The following is a 14595-nucleotide window of genomic DNA, read 5'->3' as shown; positions in this document are numbered from 1 at the left end:
GAAAAAGCCCTGTGGACATAAAAACAACACAGCAAGCAGTCGGAATATATAAGGCATTTTTAAAGTGTACTATTTGTAGCCAAAACTGAAACCAAAGCGCAGAGTCAGATTAGCTATCAATAATAATAACTTAACAATACAAATAAACACGGAAGTAAACAGCGGTGACCTGTTCTGAGTGACGAGCACAGGGGCCAATGGCAGCTTTGATAGAGTGACGATTCGATCAGGTTCCTATGGCAGTGTGCAGAAACCACTCCCCCTTTGGGCAGTGCTTCTGACTTGAAAGATAACTTTTGACCGGTAGTGTATGGTTGCCCAACTTCCTTAAGACTGAGATGTGCTTAAAGAATTTGAATGATAATGTACATTTAATGTTGTTTGATTTCATTTATACGAATATTTAGGACTGTCAATATTTTTGAAACCTATGCCTTCTCTGAACAATTATATTAGTATAAAATAATTGAGGTTTTCTATATATTAGAGCATACAATATAGCACATTACCTTTGTTATATCCCGTATACAGCCTTTTTTATTTTGATCAAGGGTGCCAATAGTTGGTGACAAACAAACACAAAAAAATAAGAGATTTAAAATATGTAAAATTATGGATATTTGTTCAAAAAAGCATTATACAGTGAAGGAAAAAAGTATGTGATCCCCTGCTGATTTTGTATGTTTGCCCACTGACAAAGAAATGATCAGTCTATAATTTTAATGGTAGGTGTATTTTAACAATGAGAGACAGAATAACAACAAAAAATCCAGAAAAATGCATTTCAAAAAAGTTATAAATTGATTTGCATGTTAATGAGTGAAATAAGTATTTGATCCCCTATCAATCAGCAAGATTTATGGCTCCCAGGTGTCTTTTATACAGGTAACGAGCTGAGATTAGGAGCACTCTCTTAAAGGGAGTTCTCCTAATCTCAGCTCGTTACCTGTATAAAAGACACCTGTCCACAGAAGCAATCAATCAATCAGATTCCAAACTCTCCACCATGGCCAAGACCAAAGAGCTGTCCAAGGATCTCAGGGACAAGATTGTAGACCTACACAAGGCTGGAATGGGCTACAAGACCATCGCCAAGTAGCTTGGTGAGAAGGTGACAACAGTTGGTGCGATTATTCGCAAATGGAAGAACCACAAAATAACTGTCAGTCTCCCTCGGTCTGGGATTCCACGCAAGCTCTCACCTCGTGGAGTTTCAATGATAATGAGAACGGTCAGGAATCATCCCAGAACTACACGGTAGGATTTTGTTAATGATCTCAAGACAGCTGGGACCATAGTCACCAAGAACACAATTGGTAACACTATGCCGTGAAGGATTGAAATCCTGCAGCACCCGCAAGGTCCCCCTGCTCAAGAAAGCACATGTACAGGCCCGGCTGAAGTTTGCCAATGAACATCTGAATGATTCAGAGGAGAACTGGATGAAAGTGTTGTGGTCAGATGAGACCAAAATCGAGCTCTTTGGCATTAACTCAACTCGCCGTGTTTGGAGGAGGAGGAATGACTCCAAGAACACCATCCCCACCGTCAAACATGGAGGTGGAAACATTATGCTTTGGGGGTGTTTTTCTGCTAAGGGGACAGGACAATTGCACCGCATCAAAGGGACGATGGACAGGGCCATGTACCGTCAAATCTTGGGTGAGAACCTCCTTCCCTCAGCCAGGGCATTGAAAATGGGTCGTGGATGGGTATTCCAGCATGACAATGACCCAAAACACACAGCCAAGGCAACAAAGGAGTGGCTCAAGAAGAAGCACATTAAGGTCCTGGAGTGGCCTAGCCAGTCTCCAGACCTTAATCCCACAGAAAATCTGTGGAGGGAGCTGAAGGTTCGAGTTTCCAAACGTCAGCCTCGAAACCTTAATGACTTGGAGAGGATCTGCAAAGAGGAGTGGGACAAAATCCCTCCTGAGATGTGTGCAAACCTGGTGGCCAACTACAGGAAACATCTGACCTCTGTGATTGCCAAGTTGGGTTTTGCCACCAAGTACTAAGTCGAAGGGGTCAAATACTTATTTCACTCATTAACATGCAAATCAATTTATAACTTTTTTGAAATGCATTTTTCTGGATTTTTTTGTTATTATTCTGTCTCTCACTGTTAAAATACACCTACCATTAAAATTATAGACTGATCATTTCTTTGTCAGTGGGCAAATGTACAAAATCAGCAGGGGATCAAATACTTTTTTTCCCCTCACTGTATGAATGAAGGTGGTTATAATATTATTAATAACTAAAATACTCTTGATATTCATACAAGTAATAATAATAAGTTTGTTAGAAAGTTCCAGATTTACACACACACATATTTAATTATAAAACATTCAGACTTGTGGATTCAGAAATGCTTCCCCATTTAACGTATTTCTTTCTGAATTCTAAAATATTAATCTACAATGTGTATGTATATGAACATACACTGCAAGGCAATTAAAAACAACAACATGCTATTAAAAACTACTTGGTTTAGCTTTGGGAAGTCACATAGCCTCATATTGGCTAATATTGCTTAGCAAGGGTCTCTCTGAGGGATAACATATGTCTATATAGTAGCGATATCTTACATTAGAACAAGTAGGGATCTGTATGCAGCAGCTATGAAAGTCATTCTGTGTCTTTCTTTATTACTGGGTTCAGATTATTTAGCTCTTTCTTCTGATTTGCCAATTTGTAAACTGCAAGGAAACTTTCAGTTAAATGGGTTGTACAAAAAAGGTGACATTGTTTTGGGGGGATTATTTGAAGCACATTATAAAACAATACATCCTGAACTGACCTTCACTTCAGAACCAGAACAGCTGAGATGTGAGAGGTGAGTCACTGAATACTATGGAGTGCTACAAACTACTTTATCAATCAATGTACTTTCAATCTGTTAATTCCCTCTAATTTTGTAATGGTTCCACTTCTTCAGCTTTTATTTTCAAGATTTCCAGTATGCACAGACAATGGCTTTTGCCATTGAGGAAATAAACAGAGACCCTGCTCTTCTACCTAACATCACTCTGGGCTACAGGCTGTATGACAACTGTGTTGACCTGGCAGGAGCCTTTCGAGCAGCCACAGCCCTGATCAGCGGAGTGGGCAACACTATCACTGACTACAGCTGTACAGGGACACCTCCAGTCTTAGGCATTGTTGGGGATCCTGGGTCAACTAATTCCATTTCCATATCCAGAATGCTGGGGCTTTTCCATGTTCCTCTGGTACTGTGAAATTTATGTAAGAATAATTATTTAGATATTAAAGAATATCTTAAATTAAATTGGTTCAAGATAATTGTGTTAAAGAAAAAAATATCTAAAACAATCAATCTTCAGTTTCCACATCCAGAAAGCTGTGCCTTTTCCATGTTCCTTTGGTAGTGTAAAGTAAACAATATATAAAGTTATTTTAACTTAGTTTAATAGTTCCAGATTAATTATTCTTCACATGGCATTGATATAACATTTATATATATATATATATATATATATATATATATATAAATCTATATAACTATATAAATACAATATTATTAGTAGTATTATAACCAGTTCTATTTATGTAATGCTTTTCACAAATACATTTTACATATTTAAAATACCTATTTGTGATTGAGGTTGTTTCTCTTTCCAGGTCAGCTATTATGCCACTTGCTCTTGTTTGAGCAACAGAAAAGAGTTCCCTTCATTTTTTAGGACTATACCAAGCGATGCTTTCCAAGTCAAAGCCATGATTAAAATTATCAAGCACTATGGATGGACCTGGGTGGGGGCTATAGTAAGTGAAGAAGATTATGGTCAATTTGCTCTAAAGAGTTTTATTGAAAAAGCAAATACATTTGGCTGCTTAGCATTCTCAGCAAATATCCCCAGTGGCATCACAAAGACTAAAATACTTCAAATTGTGGAAACTATTAAGCAGTCAACAGCAAGAGTTATTGTCGTCTTCTCCAGGGAAGCATATTTTATTCCTTTAGCTAAAGAAATTGCTCGCCAAGACATCAGAGACAGACAGTGGATTGCCAGTGAAGCCTGGACTACCTCCACTGTAATAGTCACTGCAGAAACGTTCAGCTCATTTGGTGGCACAATAGGAATCGCCATTCGCAGAGGAGAAATCCCAGGGCTGAAAGAGTTTCTCCTCCAGATTCGCCCTGTCCTTGACCCCAACAATAATTTAATCAACCAGCTCTGGGAAGAAGTGTTCAATTGCAAATTCCAGTTGAAAACAATTAGTTCAAACTCTTCAGATCTTGTAAAGAGTAGAATATGTACAGGATCAGAGGATATCGAGAGTACTCAGACTGCATATAGTGACGTGTCAGAATTGAGAGGTTCCTACACTGTTTATAAAGCAGTGTATGCCTTTGCACATTCCCTTCATAACCTGATGTCCTGTGAACATGGAAAAGGGCCCTTTGAAAATAACTCCTGTGCCGACACCACAAGTTTGCAGCCTTGGCAGGTGAGGAAATATTATTTTGATAAGATGAGTATCAGTGAATAGTTTATACAGTCAAAATGTAAAAAAAATAAATTAAACTATGTTCTTAAATTCAGAATGTGAATACATACGTTATTTGTATGTTTATTAATATGTCTCTTATTTAAAAATAAAATGCATATGAAATATTGTATATACAGAAGACAGGCAGGATACATAATAAATAATACTTTTCAGCATGAATGTAAGATCTTTCTTGAAGGATAGCCATATGATAAATCTAGCACCTTTCAATTCTCAATACATCTACACATACATTTTTGTTTTAATTTACAGTAACAATAACTACAGTGAGAATTTCATAATGTTTTCCACCCAAAATAACTAAACATTTGAGTGATGGTGACTATTGGAACATAATGTCTTTGATTCAGGTAACAGTGGCTGGTAAATAATGCATGGATCTCATCTCCAGAAATAATCGTCCCATTAATACATATTGAAATTTCAAATAGATAGATTCATGTTACGTTACTGCATGATTATTTAAAAAAGAGCAAATTTTTACGGATGCAGCACCATTCAATTATGTAATTTTAAGGTATTCATATATGTTGCTTCACTATTTAATCTCAAGCTTCTGCACTACCTGAAGACAGTGAACTTCACTACTCACTTTGGAGACAAGGTGTCCTTTGATGAGAATGGTGACACTCTGGCAATCTATGATGTGATGAACTGGCAGAGGGACGACGACGGCTCTGTGAAAATAAAGACAATCGGTCTGTTTGATGAGTCGGCTCCTGCTGGACAGGAACTTACACTCCAAGAGGACAAGATATTTTGGAATTTCAATTTGAACACTGTATGTCCTGTATATTCCATTAAATTATGAATATGTGCAATGCTCTGCCATGAAACAAATTTCAATTTAAGTTGTATTATTAGTATTAGTATTTCTTAGCAGGTTCCCTTACAGGGCCACTTACAATTGTTATTATTTATCACATTCTTTTAATATAAAATTACCCCTGTATTTGTATGTGCTGGGTTTTTACTGGAGCAATCTAGATAAAGTGCCTTGCTGAAGAATACAGCAGCAGTGTCCCTCACCTGGAATTGACCCTCTGTTTCAGAGTCTAGAACCCAAACCACCACTCCACACAGCTGTCTTAATATCTTTCTTTAATTCTGGAACAGAAAACAATGAAGCAAAATTAAATTAAAAATATTTTTTAAATCATGATCCATTTCAAATAAAAGATAGGATGATCTGACTACATACGGACTTGAAACTATACAAAACATATGCATAAAAATGTAAGCATGCAAGAATTGAGATAATATAAGTGTGAGAGAATTATTGCAGCATGAAGTGAACATGTTTATTGTCATACTCTAGCCCCCCAGGTCTGTGTGCAGTGAAAGCTGTCTGCCTGGGACCAGAAAGGCAGCCAGGAAAGGGGAACCATTCTGCTGTTTCGACTGTATACCTTGTGCAGACGGAGAAATCAGCAACTACACTGGTAAGCAGAGTTTTTGTATTCACATACTATAGATTTACTGCAATGTCATGATTCCAAATCAACTTATCATTAAAAAAAACACTGCAGATCATACAATGCCTAAATTAAATGAAAAACCAAAGTCTTAAGGAAATTAATCTCTACAATATATTTGAATTGTATGTTGTAAATTAATTTGAATTTCTTTCTCTCAGATTCTATTGAGTGTGTCAAATGTCCACAAGATTTCTGGTCCAACCCAAGAAGAGACCAGTGTGTGCTGAAGGACATTGAGTTTCTCTCCTATGAGGAGCCTCTGGGAATTTCCTTCACGACAATCTCATTATTTGGGGCGTTTGTTTCAGCTGCAGTTTTAGCCGTGTTCATTTACTACAGGAACACCCCAGTTGTAAAAGCCAACAACTCAGAACTGAGCTTCCTCCTGCTGCTTTCATTGATTCTCTGCTTTCTTTGCTCGTTGCTCTTTATTGGCCAGCCACTGCACTTGACTTGTATGCTGAGACATGTTATGTTTGGGATCAGCTTTGTTTTGTGTATCTCTTGTATTCTTGTAAAAACTATTGTTGTCATAATGGCATTTAAAGCCACACTTCCTGATAACAATGTCATGAAATGGTTTGGAGCTGCCCAACAGAGAGGCACTGTCTTTGTATTTACAGTAATCCAAGCTGTGATCTGTATCATATGGCTGAGCACAGCATCCCCTGTGCCTTTCAAAAACACCAAGTATCAAAACTCAAAAATCATTTATCAGTGTAATGTTGGATCCATCACTGGATTTAGCTGCCTGCTTGGGTACATAGGCTTGCTAGCCAGTGTGTGCCTTCTGCTGGCTTTCCTGGCCAGAAATCTGCCAGATAACTTTAATGAAGCCAAGTTCATCACTTTCAGCATGCTCATCTTCTGTGCAGTTTGGATCGCTTTCATTCCAGCGTATGTCAGCTCTCCGGGGAAATACTCGGACGTTGTCGAGATATTTGCCATCTTGGCTTCAAGCTTCGGTCTCCTTATCGCGATCTTTGTGCCAAAATGTTACATAATTCTGCTTCATCCAGAAAAAAACACCAAGAAAGCCCTCATGGGAAGAGCAGCTCCTAAGAAGTAATTTGTAAATTCACAAGCTCTGTAATGTTACAATCTGTCCCAATGCATTGATTGAAGAATAAAGTTTCATTAATAGCTCTTATCTAAGGTGTAGCATTATGGTCTAATGCAGGGAACAACTTAAAATATCATAAAACCATTTGCACATATTCCTGTTGAACTTTTTGTACGTATCTATGTATCTAATATATTGAATGTTAATTTAGTGCAGGGTACTTTTTAATATTTATGTTCCCTGATTCTGCACTGATAAGTTGCTTCTTTATTCATTCAACTTGTCAGTTATTTGAAAAGTATTCACAGAATCAGAAATTGTGCAGGGGAGCATTGTGTGTTTGATGGGGAAGTCATGTGATCTCAAAATTTCGAGCCTATTATTAAAGATCAGCCAGAGTGTTTCTGAAAATGCAAATATAATTTGTATTTACTTCACTGCTTTGTAAATTATTTTTTAAAATCTTAAAATGTTTGCTCTCTATTTCTTTGTATACCTGCAGTCTACTCACACCAGATTAAAGAACCTGGTAAACATGTTCAATGCAATATTTAATTGGTACATGCAACAGGTTTCACTGTTGGTTTCCTTTCTCCTCTTCCCTGTGACTGACACCTGGGCTTGGATCACTGCAGCCCCTGAGGACGGTGCTCTCCTGAACGCACAACATCAGAGCACCTCCCTCACTCCTACAGCAGCTCAGTATCCCAGATGAGCTCTATCTAGTGCATTGTACAGTCTTAACATTACTTCCCTTGTGTTAAACTCTCCACGTTTGACAATATACCCTAGCATTCAGTTTGCGTTTTTTATTGCTTCCCCACATTGTTTGGATGGAGAAAGTGAGGAGTCCACATAGACTCCTAGGTCTTTCTCATGCGTTACTTCATCTAGTTCTATTCCTCCCATAGTGTAATTTTAGTGGACATTTTTGTTACCTGCATGTAAAACCTTACACTTGTCCACAATGAATTTAATCTGCTAGGTGTCGGCCCACAATTGAATATTATCTAATACCCCGTTTCCACTAGCCACGTTTAGCTGCACCTCAGTGTGGCCGTGCCATGCCGGGTGGTTTCCACTAGGGCTCAGCTGCACCTCCGCCTGTGCCAGGACTAGTTTCAGGAGCACAGTTTCTTGTATCGTATCAGCTGAGTCCAAACTGGTCCGCGGCACGTACTGTGACGTCCTGACGCAGCGCATCTGCATTCTGACATTGTAACTAGATGCGAGAGATGCGGTAGAAACTTTTTTGTGTGTTTACCTTGGGAAAATGTTTCATGTGGAGCAGTTATTAATGGCTTTTCATCCTCCTCCCTTCGCTTCAGAGCAAGAGAGTCGGCTTCACCTGCTCTGCTCGGCGCTCAGACCAACTGTTTGTGTCTTATGGAGAGCGGACACAGGGCCTGATCACCTGGTGGCCCACTCGACTCGAGGCGTTGCCACATCGTGGGCCCTTTTTCAAGGTGCCCCCATGGCAGACATTTGTGCGGCTTCCATTGGGAACCCGGTTTTGGCTGTAGTCGAGCCCCAGTAGCCTGCAGGCTCTGGCTCCTGCCTTCTCCCAGTCTGCCCCTGTAAGTGCATCCTGAGTGAACCATGTCTTTCCCTTCCACTAAAATATGCCTTCCAGTCGAGCACCCACGCGAGCTGCTCCTGGATGTACAGACAGCCCTGTTGATGTGTCCCGGGGCTTGTCGTGCGGCCTACAGGCATGTTGCCTTAAGAGGCCGCCCTGTATATAGTTAATTTATTGTAATTGTGTTGCGGTGGTGCATGCGTTTGGCCTGTATGTATATACACTCACCTAAAGGATTATTAGGAACACCATACTAATACTGTGTTTGACCCCCTTTCGCCTTCAGAACTGCCTTAATTCTACGTGGCATTGATTCAACAAGGTGCTGAAAGCATTCTTTAGAAATGTTGGCCCATATTGATAGGATAGCATCTTGCAGTTGATGGAGATTTGTGGGATGCACATCCAGGGCACGAAGCTCCCGTTCCACCACATCCCAAAGATTCTCTACTGGGTTGAGATCTGGTGACTATGGGGGCCAGTTTAGTACAGTGAACTCATTGTCATGTTCAAAAAACCAATTTGAAATGATTCGATCTTTGTGACATGGTGCATTATCCTGCTGGAAGTAGCCATCAGAGGATGGGTACATGGTGGTCATAAAGGGATGGACATGGTCAGAAACAATGCTCAGGTAGGCCGTGGCATTTAAACGATGCCCAATTGGCACTAAGGGGCCTAAAGTGTGCCAAGAAAACATCCCCCACATCCCACCACCACCACCAGCCTGCACAGTAGTAACAAGGCATGATGGATCCATGTTCTCATTCTGTTTACGCCAAATTCTGACTCTACCATCTGAATGTCTCAACAGAAATCGAGACTCATCAGACCAGGCAACATTTTTCCAGTCTTCAACTGTCCAATTTTGGTGAGCTTGTGCAAATTGTAGCCTCTTTTTCTTATTTGTAGTGGAGATGAGTGGTACCCAGTGGGGTCTTCTGCTGTTGTAGCCCATCCGCCTCAAGGTTGTACGTGTTGTGGCTTCACAAATGCTTTGCTGCATACCTCGGTTGTAACGAGTGGTTATTTCAGTCAAAGTTGCTCTTCTATCAGCTTGAATCAGTCGGCCCATTCTCCTCTGACCTCTAGCATCAACAAGGCATTTTCGCCCACAGGACTGCCGCATACTGGATGTTTTTCCCTTTTCACACCATTCTTTGTAAACCCTAGAAATGGTTGTGCGTGAAAATCCCAGTAACTGAGCAGATTGTGAAATACTCAGACCGGCCCGTCTGGCACCAACAACCATGCCACGCTCAAAATTGCTTAAATCACCTTTCTTTCCCATTCAGACATTCAGTTTGGAGTTCAGGAGATTGTCTTGACCAGGACCACACACCTAAATGCATTGAAGCAACTGCCATGTGATTGGTTGGTTAGATAATTGCATTAATGAGAAATTGAACAGGTGTTCCTAATAATCCTTTAGGTGAGTGTATGTATTATGTGTTAAACAGCAGGACTGTGGCTCTATTCTAAAATTGTAGAATGGAGTTTACTGCCGCTGTTCCCAGCTGTTGGCACTTGAGTTTGCTGCCTCGCTGTGTATATAGTTCCTTTGTTAACACAGTAGAGCTAATGTTGCCTTGCGTTAGCCGGTCTAACCAGCAGGCGTCAACTGCTCCTGTGTTCCATGGGCGGCGTATGACTTCGTTCCTGCGCCCCGTGGTGTATATAGTTCATTGTACGAAATCTAAATTGTCAGCACAATGGAGCTCTTCCACTCTGTACTGTTTAGTTGAGTTGGATGCTCTTGTGCTGTGCGCTGACAGCATGAAGGTCTTGCTGTCACACGATATATATGCATTGTGTATTGTTTAGCTTGGCTACTCTGTTGACTAGCCAGCTATGTATTATATTGTATTTTTCTCATTGGGTCTGTGGCCCCGCTCCTATTGGATCAGGGGTCCACTGCCATGATATTGCGCGGAGGACGCACACGTGCTTGATTGCCCGCGCCAGACATTGTGCAAGTAGATTACGGCCTCGCTCCTAGCTGCACTAGTAGAGCAGCCGGCCTTGCTCTTGTAAGCGGAGGGCGTAAGAGTTAACCTCTGTAGCCCCGCTTTGTATATACTGATTGCAGACAGTTTCCGGTAGAGCATGATTACTGTCCTCGCTCCTGGGCACCACAGGTGCGGCCCTATGGGGCCCCTGGGGTTACTGTCTGGAGTTGTGTTGCCGAGTTCCCCTAGCGGTGCACCTCGGGGCAGGCTCCCTTATCAGCTCGCTGCCTCCTCCCTTGCGACGGTTTTGTTATACAGTAACCCCTCCCCCTTGGGCAGTGCTTCCGACTTGAAAGATAACGATAGGTTGCGTATGCAACCTCGGTTATCTGAAAAAGGAAGCACTGCCCAAGGGTTGCAAGGTCGCGCAGGAGTCCAAGCTCCCGGCAAAAGAGGACGAACCTGCACTGAGGTCACGTTTTATATAACAGGAAGTGGGAAGGGACCTGTTCTGAGTGACGAGCGCAGGGGACAATGGCAGCTTTGATAGAGTGACGTTTCGATCTGGTTCCCGCGGAAGTGTGCAGAAACCCCTCCCCCTTGGGCAGTGCTTCCTTTTTCATATAACTGGAGTTGCATACGCAACCTATCGTTTTGCTTAAGAAACTGTCTGTGACTGTCATACTGTGTCATGATATAGATATGTAGTGGCTACACAGGACAGATTTATACCCAACGCACTGTATTTAATAATGCAACACAGTTAATTCTCCCACAGATAAATAATAAGGGCGAATATCTAGGATACTTACATTAAGCTTTATCGTCAATGTTAATCGGATCAGGATACTGGGAGAAGTAACAGGGTTATTTACGATGCGCTGGTAAACAAAATAAACAAAATAAAATTTTAAGTGATGTCATTTGTTTTATATATTGTAGCGATCTTTCGATGGCGATCTACAGCTGCAGTTGCATGATCTGCCTAGTCTAAACCCATGTCGACTATTTCCAAGAATATGGTTTTCGTTAAGATGCTCCTCTATTTTCTGTCTGATAATTGTTTCCAACATTTTGCAAGTAATGCAGGTGAGACTGATTGGTCTGTAATTTCCTGGCTCAGTTTTGTCTTGTGGATTGGTATGACATTTGCCATTTTCCAGTCAGTTGGCACATCCCCTGTTCTAAGTGTCATTTGGAATATTTGAGTTAGCAGCCTATAAATAATTTCCCTCATTTCACGTATTGTTGGAAATAAACCATCTGGCCCAGGTGATTTTTTGTTTTTAATTCTGCTTGTCCCTTTAGTTTCCCCTTTGCATTTAAACAAGCTGCTGTCATCCCACTCCTCAAGAAACCTACCCTTGACCCCACCTCTCCTCAGAACTACCACCCTGTCTCCCTACTCCGCTTCCTCTCAAAGACCCTCGAGCGTGCTGTTCACCGTCAGCTCTCTGCATTTCTTTCCCATCACTCACTCCTGGATCCTCTGCAATCTGGCTTCCGCACAGCTCACTCCGCTGAGACGGCTCTCCTGGGAGTCACTGACTCCCTCAGCTGTGCTCGGGCAGCCTCCCTCTCCTCAGTCCTCATCCTCCTAGATCTCTCTGCAGCATTTGACACTGTCGATCATTACATCCTCCTCTCCTGCCTCGCTGACCTTGGAATCTCTGGAACTGCTCTCACCTGGTTCTCCTCCTACCTCAATGACCGGACTTATCAAGTGACCTGGCGAGGTTCCTCATCCACCCACCAACCTCTCCTCCTGTTCTCTCTCTACACGCGCTCCCTGGGCCCCCTCATCACATCTCATGGTTTCTCCTACCACTTCTATGCAGATGATGCCCAGATCTTCATGTCTTTTCCCTCTTCTGACCCTCTCATCCCTTCTTGCATCTATTCCTACTTGTCTGCTATCTCCGCCTGGATGCACTCACACCACCTCAAGCTCAACCTCTCCAAATCAGATCTCTTGTTTTTTCCCCACTCTTCCTCACCTTCTGCTGATCTCTCCATCTCAATCCCCTTGGACACTACGACACTCTTTCCTTCTTCTTCCGCTAAAAACCTAGGAGTCACCCTCAATCCTGTGCTCTCCTACACTCAGCACATCACCACGCTGGCGCACACCTGTAGAGCAGCATACGCCGAATCCGACCCTTCCTGACCAACTACTCGACTCACTGGTCCTCTCCCGCCTGGACTACTGCAACTGCCTCCTGGCTGGCCTGCCTGCAACTACTACCCGCCGCTACAGCTCTTCCAGAACTCTGCGGCTCATCTGATATTCTCTCTGTCCCGATTCACACACGCTATTAAACTGTAGACAGTACTTGTAATTTAGTCCTTTACTCTCCTGTAAGATAGCACTTTCCAATGTTTTATCATACTTCTTGCCTTGTGTTACTAGTACTTGTATTATTTTGATTTCCCATATGCTCCCTTTCCCTTTGTCTGCATTCTGCTTTTACAGTCCAGGATGTAGGACCTCATATTGTATTCACTTGTGTAAATTGGAACTTGTAAAATGTATTATGCTTTGAATTTCACTGTATGTAAATTTGAATTTGAAATGTTTTATGACTTGAATGAACTGAACTGAATTGACTTTATTGTATTTATTTTGTAAGTCACCCTGGATAAGGGCATCTGCCAATAAATAAATAAATAAATAAATAAATAAATAATAATAATAATAATAATAATAATAATAATAGTATCTCCTCCTCATTTATCCTGTTATCTGTTTTTCTTTTGTAAAAACCTAATTTAGAACATTTGACACATCTTGTTCATTTTCCAAGATCTTACATTTTTGCCCTTTATCTGTTTCACTTCCTCCTTTATCGTCCTCTTGCTGTTGTAGTATTGAAAAAAGCTCTTTGCATTAGTTTTAGCTCCAAGAGCTATGTTTCTTTCTATTTTCCACTTTGCTTTCCTGATCCCTTTCTTAAGATCTCTTTGCAGTTCAACATATACTTTGTATTTTGTTTTGTTTCTATCCTTTTTGAATGCACTATACAACATTTTCTTTCTCTTGATAATGTTTTGCATACTTCTATTAAACCGTTTTGGCCAATGCTTTTTGGTCCTCAATTTGCTAAGTTTTGGTACAAATTTCTCCTGAGCCTCAAGTAGTTATTATTTGAACTGCATTTTGAAACAGTATATACTGAATTGACCTCCACTTCAAAACCAGAGCAGCTGAGATGTGAGGTGAGTATAATCACTGAATGCTCTGAAGTTCAACTGCTTTACTTTCAAACCAGCTGCAAGGAATAAGGATTAAGAAAATCATAAGAGATTAATGTGCACAAAAATGACATTTTTTGCATGATACTGCTGAATAACATACAACCCAGATTGCACAGGACATTGGACCGACGTCAGCATATGGTTGGTATTGTTGGACAGCAGTATGGTCAGGAGGGTGACGGCATGCGTTTGGCATGGTCAGAGACAGGCCGAAGGGGAAAACAGCAAACTCGAATGCAGTCGCAGTTGCAGGCGGAGAAGTGGGCACGGGAAGCGCTGTTGTCTCTGAGGCTGCGTGTCTGGAGGAGGAAATGGAGGGGCTCGGGGAGAGACGGAGGTCCAGAGCCACCGACCCCCTACCATCACTTGCCGGAGTGGGAGATCCAGGGGCGCCGCATTGGTCCCAGAAGTCGCGTTCAAATCGCGCTTGCTGTCAGTGCCCAGACAGACGAGGCATAGGACCTCCCCACTCCAGGCGGGCAAGGTTCATCGGCTGCAAGCAGCGCAATGGCATGGGTGAGAGGAACTCATCGCTGAGCGCACACATGCGTGAACCAGGAAATGCCCCCGAGTCAAGTGGAGCAACTAACGGGACTTGTCACTGTAAGTTTCTGGGGACACCAGGTGATGCAGGGTCTGGGGTCTGAGGGGTACCAGCCGAAGTGGGGCATAAAACCGAGTCCTGCACACATGGACAAGGAGGCATAGCAGAGCTCGAGCCCAGCAAGCTGA

At 41.8% G+C, this 14595-nt stretch overlaps 1 protein-coding gene across 2 annotated transcripts; it reads left to right on the top strand.

Annotated features, from left to right (window-relative positions):
- The first annotated feature begins 2624 nt into the window (after positions 1-2624).
- LOC136754106 (extracellular calcium-sensing receptor-like) lies at positions 2625-7086 on the top strand. Of its 2 annotated transcripts, XM_066710435.1 has the most exons (6): positions 2625-2839; positions 2942-3233; positions 3646-4476; positions 5093-5320; positions 5858-5981; positions 6176-7086. In XM_066710435.1, the coding sequence occupies exons 1-6, from the start codon at positions 2625-2627 to the stop codon at positions 7084-7086; spliced, it is 2601 nt and encodes an 866-aa protein (XP_066566532.1). The 2 variants fall into 2 exon arrangements, with proteins under 2 accessions (XP_066566532.1, XP_066566533.1); XM_066710436.1 differs by lacking the exon at positions 2625-2839 and having other exon boundaries at positions 2961-3233.
- The last annotated feature ends 7509 nt before the right edge of the window (positions 7087-14595 follow it).

The sequence above is a fragment of the Amia ocellicauda genome, chromosome 7 (assembly GCF_036373705.1).
Source record: "Amia ocellicauda isolate fAmiCal2 chromosome 7, fAmiCal2.hap1, whole genome shotgun sequence".
Taxonomy (NCBI): Eukaryota; Metazoa; Chordata; class Actinopteri; order Amiiformes; family Amiidae; genus Amia; species Amia ocellicauda.
This window is presented reverse-complemented; position numbering and strand designations above follow the sequence as displayed.